General features: G+C 37.9%; 1 protein-coding gene and 1 long non-coding RNA gene across 3 annotated transcripts; one reads left to right on the forward strand and one right to left on the reverse strand.

Annotated features, from left to right (window-relative positions):
• Positions 1 to 513: 513 nt before the first annotated feature.
• On the reverse strand, positions 514 to 19,944 carry LOC105684496 (chloride intracellular channel exc-4). Its single transcript, XM_012397880.3, has 4 exons — positions 19,742 to 19,944; positions 2,658 to 2,963; positions 2,245 to 2,571; positions 514 to 2,085 (listed from the first exon to the last, which is right to left on the reverse strand). The coding sequence occupies exons 1-4, from the start codon at positions 19,808 to 19,810 to the stop codon at positions 2,005 to 2,007; spliced, it is 783 nt and encodes a 260-aa protein (XP_012253303.1). The 5' UTR covers positions 19,811 to 19,944; the 3' UTR covers positions 514 to 2,004.
• LOC125500740 lies at positions 11,649 to 20,722 on the forward strand. Of its 2 annotated transcripts, none has more exons than XR_007278199.1 (3): positions 11,649 to 14,243; positions 14,384 to 19,196; positions 19,307 to 20,722. It is a non-coding gene; the product is annotated as an uncharacterized LOC125500740 (long non-coding RNA). The 2 variants fall into 2 exon arrangements; XR_007278200.1 differs by having other exon boundaries at positions 11,649 to 14,198.
• Positions 20,723 to 21,289: the final 567 nt, after the last annotated feature.

Raw genomic sequence — 21,289 nt, forward strand, 5'->3', positions numbered from 1 at the left:
GAACCGATCACCGAACTTTTAAGAATGAAATTTTCGTCGATTAACGTAGTCAAGATGGCCACCGCAGCGCCAAGTACGGTCAGCTCATTATACCTGGGGGATAAGTATTGGTTGTTTTTTCATCGTCATTGATAGTCCATTCGCGATTTTGGATATTTAATAGTTTATTTACAAAAAGTTGAACAATTTCTTCCGCAGTCTTTGTGTTTTAACCCCCTCATTACCATGAATTATTGAATTGTGCTTTTTTGCACGTGAAAAAGTTTGTAGGATTTTTGACGTTTCCTGCACAATTTGCTTCTTTTAAACCGATACGACACCCTGTCCGAGGTAACGGTATGGGCTAGGCCAAAATCTTGGCCCTTAGGATAGGGTAGGTTATTCAATGGATCAGGACTTTTTTTTACGAATAATTAGTTGCAATATCTACCAGAGGATATTATTCTATCAATCGCATGCACCAACAGCACGTAGACTGTTAATTATTGAAATAACAAAGACACGCTGTTCGAATTTTACTGTAAACACTGGTATATTGATTTCTACAAATATAAACCATAGTGTAATCAAGTATATGTATATAAGTCAGTGTATAATAATTGTACCGAATAATAATAGTTGATTTATTCATGATTTATCGTTAATTGGGTATACAACAAGAGCGATTGGGGAAAACAATTATCAAGAGATATCGGGGTTAGGACGATGACATTTCATCGATATGTTACAGTCATGTGTTGTCATGATTGTTGTAAGATGGTGATAATCGATATTGAAAAGAAATCATTAATTCTCCATATTATGGGACAATTTAAACGTCGGTATAGACTATCGTCCATGGAGTAAAGATTACAGATAAAACGTGAAGGAGGTGGTAAAATTTGCTGAACTCGCGTAATGATTTCGGAGTGAAAAAATTTCCGTTTTGATCATGGGAAGAAAATACATATACAATTCATATTAAGAATGTAATCAACGAAGCCGTTTGGCAAAAGCCGCAGTAATTAAAGGCGCAAAAGTATAACTATCGTAATACAATGATAATTTTCTTACTTAACGTTTGATATAAAGATGATAATGTTAAATTATGCTGATATAACAATAACGAAGCATGGTGCTTTATGTACAGCCTTGTTTCCATTACCGAATTTACATCAACGGCACATGAATGACATAAGTTATTAACTAGTAACTAATAAGTAACTTCAAAGCCAAAAAGAACGAATGGAAATGTCACAAAATTGCTCGATCGCAGAGTACCTCTCTGTGCAAACACGTGCGGTATAACCATGTCGATATGGTTGAGAGTTTGTAACGCAGTGATTTTAATTGCGGGTGCTGCTCATGATTCGCACCCAAAGTTACAAAGTGAGAACCGGACCGAGTTCTATATGTATAATCAATAATACCGAAACACTGCGCTGTTGAAATTTGATAAAAAATTAACCAAATAACACCATTATCTTTGACAGCGGTGGACAAATCTACGAATCGTACGAGATTCGTATAAACAAAAGAAAAAAAAAAAAAAAGTTATTTTTGATTTTTGTGTCCATCAGAGGACGAGTGAGCTATAATTGTATGCCTCGTCGAGTCAACTTCGAATTGCACAAATGACGAAAAGGTTCTAATTGAATAAAATTATTTAATATTTAGCATTATGTATATTGATTAGGTAAAACGGCGTCGACTTGACAGTATTCTCGAAACATTGCAAAGCTACTGACAAATATTACAAAATAGTATATCAAAATAAGTCTCTCTGTCTATAAAAAAGTAAGCTTATGTTCTCGGGGAATTTAGGGCATATACTATACGTGGTTGCTGCTTAAATTGACCACAACAAGCTATGAAATTGAGTCTTCGTTTAGACAGTACTCTCAATTAATTATAAAACTTTGCGCCAAAGAAGTTATTGCTTTCTCCAAGACTCAGAGGTCGACGCCTAGCGTGAATTAGGATGGTGAGGTTCTGGATCTGGGGCTGACAAAGCCAGTCCTGATCTTAATCATCGTTAACCTCGATTGGGATGCTTGTTGTGAATGTCGGAGTCTCCAACTCCTCATGCTTCTTCATCTTCATGCTCTGCAAGAAACGTGAACAACGTTTTTACACAGTCTCCAGAAGAAACTCTGACCCAAATTAACAACCCCGATAAAAAGACGCATCTCTCCCTCAAAATTCAGCGGTCGAAAATTTTTTAAGCACGATTCGAATCATGATGCAAAAAATTTCGTAACTCACCTGCTGAAGCTTGTAGTGGTTGATGATGTCCTGATCTGCGGGGCAGCTTTGTAGGAAGGCGTCGAGCCTGTACATGTGATGCATGTATCTCCACAGATGTACGAGGGTTTCGGGTATCTCAAAGTCCGCAAAATACTTGCCGGCGACCCTGATATGTTGTAGACGAGGCATCAATTCGCAGTCAAAACAGCACATAGTATCGCCGGTGAGGAAACGCGTTCCTTTGCGGCCTAGATGCTCGTCAATTTTGCGCAGATGCGCCATCAGAGATGAATACTTGGGGTCCTTATCCTTGTCTTTAGCGTTCAAAAGCATCAGCTTCAATTTCTACAAAGATTGGAAACAGTGATTGGACCGTTCTGAACAGTTGTGTGTGAAACAATGTGTTTTGATGCTTCCAGCATTGCACTTACACTGAAGAGGTTCTCGACCAGCGTAGCTACCTCTTTATCTTGAACGAAAAGGTTGTGACCACCGGGTACGTTCTTCATAATATGTCTTTCGATCTTTTCGTTTTCTAGAATCGCATCGCCGTTGTCTATTAAAATTGGTGGTGGAGTTGCTTGAAAATTTGTGCGAAAGTCTGGAGGTGGTTTCTGCATATCAACGGTCGTCACTTTTAATGAAATTGTTTTGAGTTCCGCCAAGAGGTACAAGTCCATGAAATACTCCTGGCAGAAGAGGCATGCTCCCTTTCTGCGACCATCGATCGTAGATGCCTGCAACGAGAAAAACGTAGAGAACTCGTTACTTCAAGTTTATTTTAGATGAATGTAGCACTTCGATTAAGAGTGCCGGGGAACGACATGGTTTTAGTTGCACTTCAAGAGTCCGGAAGTAGAATATCGGATGTCTTTGGGAAGAGTGCTATAAAAAGTCGAATTGTATACGTATGTTTCTAATTCTGAGGACGCGTCTCGGAATAAGAAGTCGAGCATAATTTCTAAAAATACTGCATTGCTCGTACTTTCGGTTGGTTTATTTTTGTGCCTGCATTTCGAGAGGCGTTTACACACATTATCGTATACCACTCTTCAAAGTTACCGCTTCGTATCTCGGCGCATTTATACCTGCAGATGGCCGTCGCAATCTGAAAATGCTGTACGCGGTGCTCCTCAGATCAAGGGCAAGATTATTATTTCGCATACGGTGTATAAGAATATATTTCATCAAGTTGAATTGAAATAACTAACTACTTGATGTATCGGGCAAAAAGAGCATCGCACGCGGTCAAAATAAACAATTAAATAACTCAACGGCGACGAGACGTTTATACGAAAGGAAAGGCAACAGTTCGGAATGATGCGAGGGTCTTTTCAGGTCACGGAATTAAAAGATAAAGAATTGTTCATGCGGAGACGTTAATGGGCAAGACACGCGGGGAATTTCGGAGGTGATGTCACAATGCAAACACGAAACCGTGCATTGTTGTTCCTTAGAAGGAGCGCGGTGTATAAAATAAAAAAATAAAAAAAGTAAGGAAAAAGAAAAATGATTTGACACGTGAGGAGCCAGAGATGGCCGAGCATGGCAAAAGAATGTATATTTTGAAATGACTGTGCAGCGGACCGAATGAAGATAAGATGATGAAAAATTCATTAACGGCAGAGAATATAGGTATTTGAATATTTTCGCGCCTTTTTTTGTATCGCCTTAAATGGAACGATGCCACTTCCTGTTACGAACCGTGATTAAATTATACAGTTACGAAGGAATTCATGCGTAATTGGTTCATTTATCTTGCGTTGTGTAGAACGAAGAATGCAACTTAACGAAGTCACGAAGTATACGGCTGACATCTTCGGTGTAATTATTCCAACATTTCATACTAATGGAAATATTTCATTCCCGATGAGATCCGGGCAATTTTAATTCTTCCATGAGCATAAATGTGTTCCCTGCTATCCCCGCCTGTCCTCGTGATGTATTCGTTGACATTGACGTCGATGAGAATCGGACGGTTCTCTAGGATATCGAGAGCAACTTCATTTCCGCGAGATTAATTTTGTCGAGAAACTTTGAACAGCCGAAGCTGAACAAGATTCGTACATACGCATCAATCGGATCGATCTAAAACCTGCGGTACACGGGAATATATAGTTATAGATGATCGGGTATACAGGAAGAGAAATCTCAACGATGTGTCATTGGGAAAAAAATTTATGATAACGGTCTCCAAGAAACCACATGTTTTTTACCTATTTTTACTCACTCCGAATTAAATATAAGTTTTTCACTTTCAATCGGTCTATTTTTATCCGCACTTTCCAATGTGAATCCATTCCCGTTATGTATATGTATACATATATGAACACACGTGCATGGCAACTGGAGATATGTTCGTTGACGAAGTTTTATAAAATCCGTGCAAGTTACATTTTGCAATCACCCTCGCGATGTAAAATAATTTGAATAAAAGTAAAAAAGAAATACCGTTTTTTACCCAACCTGCAGTATCCAGGTAAATGTTGCAACAATACTCTCGTGCGATACTCGATTGTATATGAGCTGTAAAAAGTAGAGAGGTGTTCGTAACTCCCAGTAAACCTATACCGTCGTTTATGCACGGTAATATCATGAGATAATGCTTTTATACAGCATGCGATATGTCTGCCTAAGTCTCCGACCTAAGTCTAATTCTGAGTCTCAGAATTCCAAGTCCTAAGAATGACGAGCGATTCTTATCTGACGTTATTTGTAACTGGGATATCTTTTTGCGTAGGCGTTGCGACGGGCTCACATATATCGACGTTGATTTTATCTTCCACTTTATTGCTGAATGAAATCCCTGACGTACGTGTATGTATATGTGGAATCACATGTGCGGAGACGGAAAGACCAAGTCACATCGAATATAATCATACGTTCGGTGCGATTTTTTTTTTTTTGTTGTCGAATTAAAAAAATTTCTTGAGCGAACGTTTTTTGATTCCTGATCAAAGTACATATTGTATATGATAAACAGATGATAAAAAAAATCGATAAAATATAATACGGGGAGTTTTAATGTTGAACCACTTCCGTTACAGTATATAGTCTGCACAACATCCTGAAATATGTAAGAATCTCGTTTTACGTCAATTGCAAATGGAGGTATTCGCAACAATATTAATGATAACGACTATCGGATGAATCGAGGTGTTAGGGGTGTATAAATCGGGTTGCGATTTCGCGCGAGTATTGAAAAAAGCGCGCCGACAAGTTTGCCTGTAACTTCGAAGAGACGTTGATCTTAGAGTCGCCTATTCTCCCCACATTCTCTTTGCGGTCGCGAGATTGGTGTTACGTGAAGAAATTAAGAAGATAAAATTTGTACAGCTGCAAAACCGTGTCACCACCGGCCCATATCACTTCCGGTTCTACCGAGGTATACTTACATATGCGCAACGTATACACGGCACCACCCTAGCTTATATCTGCTGCGAGAACCCAATTAAGTTTCCGGAAATATTTCGAGAATCGCCCGGTCGTTTGAATATATTAAAAATGAAGAATTAATTTACAGGGGAATTTCTAACGGTTAACAAATTTTTGTTGCGGTGTAACAATGAAAATTATCATCGTTATTATTACTTCACTGCACGACCGAATCTCTCCTGTATCGATAAATGTATACAAGTCAAGCGGTGTAAATTTGTAAATTCGAATAGTTTCTATCGCTCGCATTTATTTGATAATGCTAATTGTGAGTAGGTAAATGCGTTGGAGACTAATTATATTGCGTAGACTCGCGATAAATTCAAAAACGAAGTGATAGCCATTCGTAGGTAAAATGAGAAAGAAAAAAAAAGGAAAAAAAGTAATCTGAGTTGGAGCGAAATTTATACGAGAAATTGAATCGACTATGCGGTAGATGGGATGAAACTAATGCCGGAGATATTTAGATACCCTAGTGCGTATTTCACGTGTATAATATTTATACCGATATAGATGGAATCGCGAAGACGTCGCTGCAGGGTCGAGGTAAGCGAACTAAGTGTAATAATCGTGTCCGCAGAATTTTTTTTCCATTAATACAGCAATATTATATCATTGCAAATTATGGCTGGGATGTGGTTGCCGAAGGGAATACCCCGCGCATGTATCCGCGTTTAATCATCGATATTTATTGTGCCGCGGCCTCGTCACAAGAGGAGAATGTAAGTTTCGGATCAAATGTCAGAGAAAACCTGCATCTTCGGTCTCCTTTCCTTTCTATATTACGAAACTAATTAAACTTGAAATGTTACGGCCGTTCGCGAATTATACGCGATATATGTAAATACTGTAGTACAGCATTCATACAGCGGTATCAGCAAATATAACGTGGCGTGATTTTTATTTCGAATTAATATCATTAATCATTCGCATGTACGCTGCAAATATAAAAAATGCAGTTCAACGACCCGATCCAGTTATACGGACTTACAATTAGATACCGAAGAATTCGCTCTCTTTTTCATGACTGCAGAATGAATATACCTAACTCGTGGGGGGGAAAAATATTCGTATACACGATCTACCGACCAGAAACCTTCATTGCAGATTAATTTTTTCATCACAACGATGCACGGTTCTCAATTTTCAAAAAAGTCAGACGAATTATTAAATCAACGCTAATTGAATCAAGATTTGGAATGAATTTCGAAATGCAGATTGTGAGTGTAATTTGTACGTACATGCGGAATACCACATACGATATTACGTACTTTAATTCGTCATACGCGTAACGCGCGTAGCTTGTTTCATATGAATATGCCGACGCTAATTGCGTAGGGAGGGAGACGATAATTTGCTTATCAGCAAACGTGCCTCGGCTCGTGGTAATGTAGATTCGTAAAACACAGTAAAACTATAACAGGTCACATTTTGCAACACTATATACCATTGATAAAATTGTTCTATGCAACGTACGTATAATATGTATCAAAAAATTGTCTGCAAAAATTATCATAAATTACATTTTTTTTTTATCAATTATATTTCTTGAGAATATTTTTTCTAGCATCCAAAATAAACTATACCACAGCGTTGCACGCGCTGCACTTAATTTTGCTGTTAGTTTGGCCTCGTTTGTCGTTACTTATGCTACAATATCTCGATTCAATGTTTAGAGGAATTTCTCGATTTCAAATAAGCATACACAGAAAAGTGTAAGAATAAAAATGAGAAATCAAAAATCATTTTTTTTTTTCTTCGTCGTATTTCCATGTATATTCTCATGTAGAGGTATTTCGAGCCGAGGAATCGAAATCTGCATGAGCTAAATCGATATATCTGCCGAAACGATCAGGTTTATTGCCAATTTTTCGCTCTCAAAAGCGAAACAAATTTGGAAATATCTCGACGAGTGTATACATAAAACCTCGAATGCGAGTTTAGCAATGGTTGAGTGAATACTTTTTTTTCTAGTATAAATATCATACAAACGAGCGTAATTGAAATCTTCGAGTTTAATATTCCCAAGCAAATGGTTATACGGTTTTCTCTCCTTTTTTCTTTTTTCTTTTTTTATTATTCCAATGTTTGCATTGCGTAATTGCACGCATCATATGTATATTAAAAAAAGAGAGGTGAGGTTGTACGTGACATACATGTGCACATGTACGTACATACATACATACATGTATAATATCCTTGTGAACACGTATTACGATCGGCGTTTCGCGAAGGTTGAATTCCTTCTAGAGTTCTTAGCGCGTGCAATTTATATTATCTATTACCTACATACATATCTTCGAACTCGTATGCGAAGGTAATTGTTATTAATTATTTTTCATTTTTTGTTTCAACCTTCCACGGGTCGAATTTATGAATCATCTCGCGGCAATATTATATCGGATAAGGTGCCTCCGACGACGAACGGAGGTAGACGTGTAATACGTATACTCCGTGTTGAATCGGCAGGTCCGTGGATCGTTGGATCGTCTTAAATTTCGCGCCGAAGGCAAAAAATTAACGCTCAAATGTCACGTGGGACGTTCAGACTATAATAGAACACGGACGGGGGTCGTTTTACGCACTTCGTACGATATGCACGTATCACGTGTGATTAGGTATCGAGTAAGTACGATACATCGTGCATTTCAGGACAAAGCTCGATCATTTTCAAACCCCGCAATTATTTTTTTAAATTTTCAATTTTAAATTTTCAATTTTCAATTCATTCGCGAGATTGATGCAAAATTTTTCTCCGTGGAGTCTCTTGCACGTACAAAATTGTATTTCAGGTTTGTTTGTACAAGAATTTCAAATAAATTGCAAGTGTGCGTCGATGACGTTGATTCGTGGGTGTAATTTTGTTTGAAGATCATTCACTCGAACGGGTCGCGTAGCGTACGTCAAACGCCTGCTTTAAAATAACAAATATTCTCTGAAGATGTAGTATAGCTATGTATGTATATCGTGAGCTTTCAGATGGTTGACTTTGACTCGATGAAAATAGTTCTATACATTTCGTTTTCAGACTGCAGTATTAGTTTCGATGTGTAATATTACCTGTTCTCTATATACACAGCTTAAGTATGTTACGTATTTGCCCAGAACCGCATACATATACATATATATATATATATCAACTGCATGATCTGGGTCTCCATATATCCTTGACTTTTCTGATATATTGTGACGCGGTTCGCATTGACTTTCGCGTGACAGATGTTCGAGCTGGTTGCTATAAATTTAGAAACGTGAAGCATCAAATAATCTGCAAATAGAAAAATCAATTTTTCTATTCAATTCAAGTTTTACCCGCACGTACCTCATACGCACGCATAATCGATTTTAATTCTTCACGTTTACCTATAATACCTGAAATAATTAGCGAAGAATAAAGTTTTCCAAGTACAAGGAGAAAATTTTCAATTCTCAATCACGGGCCAAAATAAAGTACACGCACGGGGAGGTGTACACGCGCAGTGACAGAAGTTCGATTTTGAAGTTCATGTAAATTCGTACTGGCTGCAGTCCAAAGCGGATATATGTGCTGACGTGATGATTTCGAAGCAGACGAGTTTCTCGAATACGCAACAGACGTGGTATTAATCAATAGTTTCTCATTCCGATCTTTTTTACATCTTCAAATGTGTCACGCTGCGACACCCGAGGCATATCGGTGATAAACGTGCGATTGTTAACCGCGTTAAATGCACTTATGCAGTTTGCAAACATATGAGCATATAGTACAAGTAATATATGCGCGCATAATTTCATCTGTATATAAATTAAGATATGAGCTATCAAAAAGGGGGATAAAAACAAACAAACAAACTAAATGAAACTTACATTCTACGGAGAAATTATAAGCGTGTAGAGAGTATGAGTTGAAATAATTGTAGAATAACGTGTATACAAGTATACATATGGTACGTATTTTTTTCGAATGGATCCGGTTTGGCATTTCAGTACCGAGGCACGTATATTACCTCCAAGATAATCATATTCAAACATTCAAAGTAACGAATATTGCAAAATTGCAGACCATTATTTTGAACACGCGTATGTATATACATATACATATATGTATGTATACCATGTAGTCCATCGCGACGGTTTCAGCATTTTGGCCTGAGGTCATAATCAGATTTTGAAACGGGCTCGTGATATCTATATATAACTGCGGTACACCACTTCATGAGTGTACGCTAAGTGAGTCGAGTATTAACGTTCAATTATTCCATTACACCGTATGCAGTGAAACTTCATCGTGGAATGATAGCCGATTTCCCATTTCCGTGCGTGCGTACGCGGCGTCGAAAATTTCATACAAAATGTTAACGTTTTAAACGCAATTATACATATATATAATGTATAACGTGCGTGGGCGTGACGATATAAAAATCAGTTTCGTTATTCGAGCGCGTTTAAAGACTCCAAATTAATTAGTACAATGTGTATTATTTCATAAAACGAACACGTGACGTCTGCCCTCGCGTGTGCCACATGCTTTACGCAGGTGCAACGGCGATATACATTAACGATATCGATGTGAATCTAATTAGATTAAAAAACATTGTGGAAAAACGATCGGGAAAAATTTATACTTGATATAAAACTGAGAATCTGAACTGCGAATTTATTTTTTCTAAAAGAATGACATATCTTTTCGGAGCATCTTATTTTAATTAAAATACACATAATAACTAAGAAGTATTTCAACTCTCGATTAAATTCTTATGCAATTTTATAATTGAAAATTTTTAGCGCTCATTCACGAGCCTCAGATAACGTCATTATTATCAATTCAATAAGCTGAACGTTAATACTGTCACAAAACATACCATATCTCATGCTGCGTAATTATAAACTAAAAAACAAAAACAAAAAATCAAAAAAAAAAAAAAAAAAAATCATGTTCTTTCAAATCTGTTCACCCATCGTAAGACCCATAATTAAATTCGATATACCCGACGGTGTAAATACCGATGATAGCTTTATAATCTTCCATATAATGAGATACGTACGTCGTATATACTATACCCAAAAAGGTGCATTACGTACATGTACACGTATGTGTATAAATTGAAATGTTTATAGCCTGGACGGGTAGGTATGATAAAATTGAGCACGCGCTACACGCCGATAATATTGAAAAAATTTCATGAAAATTTACACACGATCAGGTGTGCGTATATCATGTATCTTTATTTATTTTTATTCTACATACGGACGATTACCGGACTGCAGCGTGCTCGCGAGAGCTCGGTACGCGCGGCTAACGGTACGTATGAAAAAGTACCTATTCGAATACAAGTTTCAGATCGCTTCAACGGCCAACTTGTGAGTGGCACACTTCAACCGCGCGGACTCTACCTCCTGCCCTAGTGCAAGGTCAGAGTGTTTCCTCTGCTCCGTACGCGAACCTGATTCGGAATATTCGGATCTTCTTAGCGGTTCCCAGCGGATGAAAAAATTCATCACCGATGTGTATATATATGTTCAATTATTTTATGTACAGTGCACACATATGTATGTACGTAATATTCATCATATAAGGATATGTTGGATGATATTTTTTTTTTTTTAAGGGGTAAAGAAATAATGTTCGGCGAACGGTAACTTGTTCGAGCAAGGATTTGATCCGTTAACGGGTGCGCTGTATCATTACGCGAGTGGTATATTGAAAGAAAATTGGATCCTGGTTTACGCGAGTCGGCGCGGTATCGCGAGCTGCGGCGTATTTATAACGACGTGTGGGTCGCGGGACGGTTACGAGGTACATCACGTCGAAGATCACGAGGGATGCGAGTATACATATATCGGTAATAATGATATACGTTTATTTTGTGCCTATACGTAGGCGAATGCACGGTGTAGGAAGCCGTTCGTTCTTCTCACGTGAGAAGGGAGAAACGCATTACACGGCGTGAAAAACCGGTTCGCTAATTATTCAAAGTCAGTGCCAGTGCCGGGTCGATATTGTACGTATATAAAAAGAACACTCATTATATTCACACGCCGACATGCTTCATCTAATTTAATTGAAAGATATGCGGAAGATCTATAAGTTTCAAATGTCGGTAATACGGCAAATTATACTTATTCCTTTAAAATCTTCAATTTGCGCCTCGAGTGTAACATCCGATGTGTTATTACATAGTTTCTTACCGTATAATTATCTATATTACTCACTTTTCAATTAGGTAATAGCGAAATCAATTGGCGATATTGATTCGTCGACAATTTTGCACATCCTCTAGGTAATATCTATCCCATTAAAAGCACCTCAGGTGCAACAAATATCGACAAAAAATCCATCCACAAGAATAACCGTAAATTAAATTCAATTTCAAATCGATCACTGTATATGTATACCAAGTGTATGAAATGTATGCCGCCTACAGCTGTACCGAAGAAATAAAAAATTTTTTTTAAAAATTTGCAGCGCGAGCAGGTCGGTACACGTCTCGGTACAATTCATGGGCATTTTGTTATATGTTTCGATGGTAAATAAAAATGGAAACACCGCAGCCCTCTGTGACGGCATTCAAGCGTGAATAACTATTACGAGATCTCATCTCTCCGAACATCAATTGACGTAGAAATCAGGCTCAAAGGTATAATAGCGATTCAAATTTCCCGAAATGCCATAACAATGATTTCGGAGAAACCCGAGGAGAAACCTAATGAAACGTGCTTTTCCTATCTCTTATTAACTGTAAATACACTCGGTGTCGTCCCGTCCTTTTCAACGTAGGTACATCGGCGCGAGTCTTCGAGTCTCTCGATAGGGATGCCTTGTAAGAATGTTTAAGCTTCTTCGAATAAAATGATCGCGAGAAGCCTGTAAGCTTGCGGTGTGGGTCGTCGTGGTCGTATTATGCCGAGGAAGTTTCACGATTTTGCCTTCTATGCTCGTAGGTGCAAATCGACATTATTATAATCCTTGGCGATTTTGCGAGTCACACGAGATTTAGAATCGGAATTAGCTACCGAATATTCGTATATCAAATAGATTTTGACGACGGTGTATATTATGGAAAAACGAAAAAGGTTTCGCGATATAATTCGCCAATATTACGATATTTCAAAGTCTGCGGGATTTTTTTTTTTTTTTTAAATAATTCAATCTCATTTTCAGCTCCGGACGATCAGGGATTTCACCTACTTACAAAATTTTTAAATAATTCTCATATCTCTATCGCTATAAAAAAATAAATAAATAAATAAATAATAAAAAAGACTTCAATAATAGAATTCAACTGATGATTATATTAATACGCTGCACGTATTATTTCGTAATATTGTACACGTATCTCGACCGATTCTGCATCGTGTATAATTATACGCATGTAGATATACTTGTAACAGATATGTAATGATGGTGTGTAATTGAATTAATTATTCCAACGACGGGATTGCAATGTAAAACGATCTTATTGTAAACGAATCAGTTTTATTGTACTTAACGGTTTATTGATCTGATTCATATCTTATCGATATAGACGGGATTGTTGAAGATAAAAATGAACGCTACGGGGTACGCGTTACGCTATAGATCCGTGTATAATGAGCAACTAATTGTAAATGCGGGTAGCGTTAAAAAGTCCTGCAGCGTTGTGTTTTCGTATCTTGTACTTTGCCAAAATTTTTCAAAAAAACTTTCATTATAGAAAAAGGAGAAAAGAGCCTATAGCTTCTCGATCAAGTTTATCGATCGGTGTACGTATCCGTATAGATTTGTATATCACGCGGATAATAAAAAAAAAAAAAAGGGACTTCAACGACGACGATGATGATGTTCTCTCTGCCGAAGAAGTAGGTGTATACGCTATAGCGAGTGTTTAACAAGCAGTTGTCTCCGTAACCAAGAGCCATCTAATTGCCCGTAATCAACGGAATCATTTAAACGGTTTAAGCTCGTTCGAGACAGTTAATGATCTACTTCGCTCGCTGCGAGACTGGAATTAGAAATCTGTCCCATTATGAACAGTCTGCAGTTTTCTTCGTTTACGCTCTTACGTACGTACTTATGTATGTATACCTATGTCCACGCATTTATATATGTATACACACATTCTAGTTACTCGACGGCGCGGACACGCGATTATCGTTATAACTTTTAACCGGCGGGGATAGATAGCTGTATACGTATACATGTATACGCGACGTGAGCGTAGTCTCCCATTATAGAAGAATAACTTATTTGTTTCACGACTCGATCATCGATCGCAAGAAACTCGAGCCGCTGATTAGGACGCTAATTGTATCTAGATGTACGTACAACTAAAAACTACCCTATCAGTAATTACAACGGCGATATCGTCGGCTCGCGATATACATGTATAACGCGATTGCAGAAACCGCAGCCAAGCCATTCGTACGCGCAATTTTTATCGTTCGCTTCGATGCTTCGATCATATCGTCGTGCGCGAGAACCTTGCGAAATGACATGAAGAAGTGCCGTACGTGAATCGAATACGTTTTACATAAAAGCGCAAAAAACTACAAATTTTTATTTCTCCGACTCAACGACGGTACGCATAGAGATCGTGGTGTAAACGACGTCGGCATATATACATGTACGTCAATGCGGTATACCTATGTAATTCGTACTTGTACCGCGATCAGCTGCGGTCGGCGTGAATATCAAAGAGAAGCTTTTTTCCTTATCAGGTAATAAATTCTCAATGGTTGAATATTTTTTTCTTTTTGTCCTTAGTATCTCGCGCGATCGGATACGTTGAAGTCGGGGATAGATGCCGAATTCGCGTTCGATTCCGACAAGAAATTCATCGCAATCGATGGTTCGATCTGCACGACGTGATTTTCAACGACGACGTATCAAAGAATGGGGTGTAATAATGAGCATAATTCTAACTTAATCATCTCCGAATAATGGAGATAAAAAAGAAGATTATTAAACACGAGGTACGCGACGTTCGTACGGAAGATCCATATACTGTGATGCGTTGCGTTTGGGATATAAATAGCTTTATGATAATGGTATACAAGTTGAGGAGGCTATCCGGGTGTTCGGTAAAAATGGTCGTGGGCTCGGCCACGGCTCTCGAAGTGAACGGTACATCCCGACACTGCAGGTTGAGCGTCGTCGAGTGAGTCTCTAACGTGTGTAATATTTTCATCCTATATTTTATACCCTCCACTTTGCGGATAAGGTATTCCAACTTCTGTTGTCATTCCCAATCGATTCTACTGTTTAATCATACCTCGCAACTGATCCGCCATAAAATAATTACGCGAGATCATTTCACGGTCGTTGATCGAATAATCTGACCTGTAATCATCGCGTGTAGAATTTATTCCGTTAATCGGCGAAATCTCTTCAAAAAACTGACGATTGTAATCGGATATAGAGTATGGTAAAATTGCAGAGGGAAATAATTTCATGCGCATACACGATGTGCGACATATTGGAAATTATTTTTCAAATTCCCGATCGCAACAGTTTCTGATGCATCCGAATCCATGTAAACAGGAATTTCTTAGGCATATGTATAAATTGTAATTTTTTTATGACGTCATTTCGGCACACGCGTGTAACGCGGGGATTACCGATCGAGAAAATATTCGTGGAAATCCACGTTAGGTATAATGTACTTGCATGTGAGTTATACGTCTATATGTGTAATGAATTTATTATTACAACACGTGCGAAGAATTTTGCGTACACCGCAACGTAGTTTCAACTTTTATTGCAACCTGCAATCTGTCGCGCACGCGGAAGGGAATGAACTCCGTTATATGTAAAATTCAATTGCGGATGCGCGTATGATTATATTTAGACTATCTTGCAAATCTGCTGCCCCTTGTGAAATGAAAAATATACATAAGCTGTACGATACGGTATTCATCATTGCGGCAAATTTTTCTATCTTCCTCTCCGAATCCTATTGTAGCAGGGTGTTTTCAGTAGGAATAATAGAAAATTTTTCAGACAAGAATCTGTCGATCCATGAGAATACATTTACACATATATATAATTCCAAAAAAATGTACTATAGAATTAGTTCGAATTAGATTTTTTTCTAATGATATTTTTCTCTATCAACGTGGCAAAATCTGATTTTTTTTTTTTTTTTCAAACGTGTGTACTTTTACAATTGTTTTTTTTTTTCCTCTAATTATAATGACATACATTTATTATCTGAAAAAAAAAAAACGTTTTTATCAAAGTGGCTACTCTACTGACGATTTGATCATCTCGTGCGATATGACGTAACACATAAGTCTTATATATTCTATACATACCCATATAGGCGTATGTACTTATCATATCTCGTACTAATTTCAGCAATATTACGTTTAATTAAATTGCGCGGTCAAGCGCGCAAATTACTTAACGCCAGTTTACCTCCTTGTTCAAGCGTGAATATAGGTATACGTATATATATATACACAATCATTATTATCATCACGTTCGAAAAAAAATGGCGGAAACTCTCCACGGAACTGTACCTCATTTGTGCACAATATATATAAATATATATATGTATCGCATGTTTTTCCCCCGATTGTTATGTATTTTATTCCGTGAGAATAGGTAAATGATGCAAAAAAAGCAATATAATAACAGCGAATAACAGTAATGATAATAGGCGGCATAACGATTCGCTATAAACTATAAACTAAAAAAAGGGATTCGACGTGTCGATGAGAATCGGTTTCGATAATAAATCAAACAATTAACAGTTCTGAAATGTGAGCCGACAATTGGGAATGAATTTTCACGGGTCGGTTGGGAATAAATTCAATTCTGATATTACGAGACTTATTAATCCAACGTTGGTTCGCGACTCGAACTTGAATCGAGACGTTCGAGAAGAATTCTTCAAACAAACGTACATCGTGACGAACGTTTGCTTTATTTTTACTTCTTCTATCTTTCTACAACATTGAATTTGCATGGAAATAATACAAGACATCATGCGTTTTGTTAGACGTATATACGTATAGTGGAAACTAGAACGGATGTGTAACATACAAGAATCGGTATACACATATATATGCGTACTACGCATAACAGACGTCTAGTATGTGACATTGGTGGTTTTTTGTCAGCGTGTAAAAAAACAACGGTAACAAAATAATATAATATATTCAAATCAACCGGCACGCGGTCATCGCGTATTATTCAGCTGCGTCTGCAGACGCGTCTCATGTGCGGTGTAACATAATTACCGAAGCGTCGTTAACGTAATTATTATCCGTAAATTATATATTGAGGGATAAAAATAATGTTGAATAAATAATGAAAACGTATAGAAACGCCGCGGCACGTGTCGATAATCGATTAATGTAACATACACGCTGTAATTATAATTTACGGTAAATATATACATCTTCTTCTAGTCGCTCATGTATACGAAATGTATATGTTTCATAAGTTCCGATATTACATAGGTACGTACGTACACATAACCGAGGGTATAACTTATAGCGGGAATAATTCACTGCAGGTGGTCCGTAATTACGATTTGCAAAAAAAAGGAATTTATAGCTTGCTTCGAAAAATTTCAAAGTGCCGAGCGTGCCGACGATTTGATTGAAATTCGTAAGTTATTCATACCGGTCGAATCATTACCGCCCATACCGTAAATAAATCTCTACGAATTGCAAATTGTTCACACAAAATTTCGACCTATAGATCCGAGGATGCAGATATCATTGACGGATAAATTGGAAATGAGTAGAAGAATATTGCGAAGCGTGAGAAAGAAAATCAATCTTTTTTTTCTTCCTGCACTTATAATTTTGTCAACGTAGTAAAACCGTATTCGTCCTTCTGTTTCCGGCGTAACGAAAAATGATCGATTCACCAAAATTTTTTTTTCCTCGCAACATAAACGCACGCTGCCGCGGCAGCTGCTGCTCGCGGTATGAGACATCTGCTGCGTTAGCTCGCAGCTCGCAGCTCGTTCCTCGGATAAACATAAAGTCAGCTCCCTTGCTTAAGCTTTTATTACACGCGAATGTGTGCGACGTATTTCTATCTGTGCGTGTATTACCGTGTACTCCTCCACCGGCTAACGAGAAAAAGAAGGAAGAAATAAAAATTATAGAAGAAAGACGCACACGAGCGGTTAACACACTCGACGACGCAACACGCGTGCACGTATACCTATATACATACATATACTACCTATATGATCGCAGCCATGCAATGTATTCATGTACATACGGAGTCAACGGTACTCTGCGAGGCACTCTGTTAACTGAGAAGACAAAAAAAAAAGGGAAAGAATTTATTTTTTTTTTTTTCCTTTTCAAATATGTTATACACATAAAACGTGTGCACGGTTGATAGCTTCTCCCGTGAGAATTTTATATTCACGTGCGCACGGTGCAAAAGTTTCCATCGACGAAGATGAGGAAAACGTAATCAGAAAAAATTCAAAAAAATAAATTCATCAGCATTTTTGGTTAGGTTCTTTTTCGAATAACGTGATAACGTACGCTCGGTTTCAGATCTATGACATTTGTTTTTGTTGTTTTTAGTTGTCGCCACGTACGGGATGAACGTAGCGTACTTTTACCCGGTTGGAGAATGCCGTTCGAATGATTACAGCGGTTTGATATATCTGGTATACCTGGTTTCCCCGTACAATTAAGGAAACAACTTACGGTAAAACAAGAACCAGATAAAACCTGTGCTTTCTGCGCCGGTATGTGCAGTGGAGGTACCAGCGACACGGTGTCACGGCTGAGACAATAATAAACGCTTTCCTCAGAATCAAGAAATTAGGTGGTTCGAAGTAGACAGCAGACAGAGAAAGTTACCGCTGCCGGTATAAATCGCTATATCATAACCAATTCGGAGAGCCGTTTAAGTAGCTCTGAGGCAAAAACTAATCGAACTTTAAATAGAAAATAGAAACTAGAATACGCTGTTAGCCTGCAGCCTACCGGGATCGATCGGCGCTCCGGTAAATTGAGACAATCTTTTTTTTTTTTTCCTCTCTTCGTTTGCCGTAGTATGGGATTTGATATGCAGGGAGAAAAAAAGTGAGAAATGATTTTTCGTTATTATAACATTCATCGATGATCGGTCGATAGAATCCGATCACGCGATAATGAAATACACAGAGATTATCGGTTCAAGTTATGCGGTACTGAGAACCGAGATAAAAACTTCCTGATGATATAAAACGGGAAGTTTCGGGTAATTTATTGATCAAATATTTTACTATTTTACAACGACCGCCGTTTCGAATTTTTAAAATACAGGTTTTCGATGACTTCTCTTTCTTTCGTGACCTAACCGAGACAGAAAGAAAGTAATGTCCGTAATAAACTTTCCATCGCGTTAAAAAAATTATCATACGGCGAAAAATGAATAAACCAAATAGTTACGAGAAAGATGAATAAAAAATAAAAAAAAAATGGAAGAAAAAATAAGTAAATAAAAAAAGATACATTTGCATCAATGGATAATAAAATGTTTGTCCGTGTATGACGAATGCCCTGAACTTTATTTGAATAATTGCGTCACCACTTACGTGAACGAACACATGGTACGTTGATATCGAGTAGAAGTAAGGATATTAGTTAGATTCAACTAAGAATCGAAATTTCTGTAAATTGCAAAAGGCGAGTTGTATTTCTGAATTTCTCTTATGTTTAGAAATTACTGAAAGTCCGAGGAGAAGATTTGACAGCGATGACAGCACTAACGGAACGTCGACGATGAAAAGATAAATTTGCGTGAAAATAATTTTGGGGCAATGAAAACCGAAACGTCAAATGAGACAGCTGAGGAGTCGGTGATTCAAAATCGGTGGACGCAAGCGCAGTTTTGCCGCTCTGGGAAATTGGACTGGTTAATCGGCTAGTTGGAGGAAAATCAAACGCGTTGGCTTGACCGTTGGCTAAAAGAATCGCACGTGACGGGGTTGGACGTCGAGGGCGATCAGTTCCGGGGACGATTGTCGAAAAAAGGTTTGATTCAGGGCGGAGAATATTTCGAACAATAGTATGCAGAAGTTTGGCCGTCGCCTCGAGTTCCACGCCCATTTCATAGCCACAAGGATCGAGGTACTACAGAACGCAAACTACTCACCTTGATGATCAGCTCGATTTCTGGCACTTCACCGTTTGCGGTTCCGTTTTCGTGTCCGTCGTCCGCCATTATCAGTCTACTCGTATTTTATATGAATACTTTATTTATTTTAAAGGGAACAAGGCACTTTTCGGCTTCCGAATAGTTGCGAACCGTGATTTTATCGAACAGAACGCAATGGAGGCTCACTAGAAACTAACGTTACAAGGAGAGCCACGGGAGATACTTGGAAATTATTAACGTGGCGCCACGAGGTCGACGAATCGAAAAACTAATTTCACTCGGCAGCGTCGATATTCTACCGGCTGATGTTAACCGCCATATCGCGTCCTGAATGACCTTAACGCACTCGATCGAGACTCGCTACTACCCTCCAAGCTTCGTCATCTCAGAGGGCGCCAGCTCCCGAGGGATTCAATTTTCAGATCCTCTTCATTCAATTTCTCTATTTAGTTTTTACACTTATTGTTAGGTAATTTCTATCCACGTATTCGACTCTTAAATTGTAAGAATATTGATCAGTAATTTTTATAATATAATTTTTTTCTCAATTTCTTTGATTTTCCTGCTTGTAATTTATTCTTAAGTATAATTTTATTTTTTCACATTTGAGCTTCAAATCAGAAACGCACTTGAGCCGATACACATTGAGGGATTTATTGCACGTATAGAAATACATGTATATTTAATGAAATTGCTGTAAAGTCCATGACGATATTTGCTCCAGTTTTTATTTTAAATCAAATAAATTAATTCGCCAGAGGGTCAGCAATAATTTGTCATGTTATAATTCCTATTTGTACATTCGCTGTGCACACATAATAATATTATGCGCACGGTTTGAATACCACCGATATGTGACCGATAAGGTCTACTGTTATTAATTATGTGACTCACATCACTGGTTTCCAATATTCGATGACATTTAGAAGAATAAAATAGGCGGCATCCCCAGAGCGGATAACTCGCATCGGTTGTACAGCCGGTATAGTTTTTTCCGTTCTGCACGTATGGATGTTCTACTTGAGGGGTTTGTTCGTTTCAACTGAGAAAATTGAATTCTCAGACGCGGGTTGACCTCGTCAAGAGATATTCACGTCACCTTCGTATTTTCCCTATACCGTACACTCCGCGCTTATCAACGCCTATTTGTAGAACGTCTCAGCTATTTACCGTGTTGATTTTCCCTGACAAGATGCTCCGCCTATAACGCCACATGTATAGACAAAGAAGGGGGAGAGAAGAAAACAACATGGAATTCTCTTATTTTCGATTTTCACACCTAAAATTACTCAAAAAAAAAGAGAATTTACAACCACTCGTCGATTTTTACCTCAATCACAGACAAAATTAGAAATAAGATATCAAAATGCGCGTAGGCTCTGTAACACACCGCGCTGTACGGTTCCGAATATCATCCCTGCACCGTTTCAGAATCTACAATGGATAATATATCGGAGGATTTTTAAATTCAAAGAACAATTTTTGGAAATCTCCGAGTGACACGGCGGCACGTATAGGTATAAGGTATGTAAGATATCCTCTGTC

This window comes from Athalia rosae, chromosome 4 (assembly GCF_917208135.1).
Source record: "Athalia rosae chromosome 4, iyAthRosa1.1, whole genome shotgun sequence".
In the NCBI taxonomy this organism is placed as follows: Eukaryota; Metazoa; Arthropoda; class Insecta; order Hymenoptera; family Athaliidae; genus Athalia; species Athalia rosae.

Excerpts from the sequence above, each read along its gene's own strand:
- LOC105684496 (XM_012397880.3), bottom strand. The coding sequence starts at position 19,810 with ATGGCGGACGACGGACACGAAAACGGAACCGCAAACGGTGAAGTGCCA. Across the intron at positions 2,964-19,741 it reads AAATCGAGCTGATCATCAAG|GCATCTACGATCGATGGTCG; the intron begins GTGAGTAGTTTG and ends TTCTCGTTGCAG. Across the intron at positions 2,572-2,657 it reads TGGTCGAGAACCTCTTCAGT|AAATTGAAGCTGATGCTTTT; the intron begins GTAAGTGCAATG and ends CAATCTTTGTAG.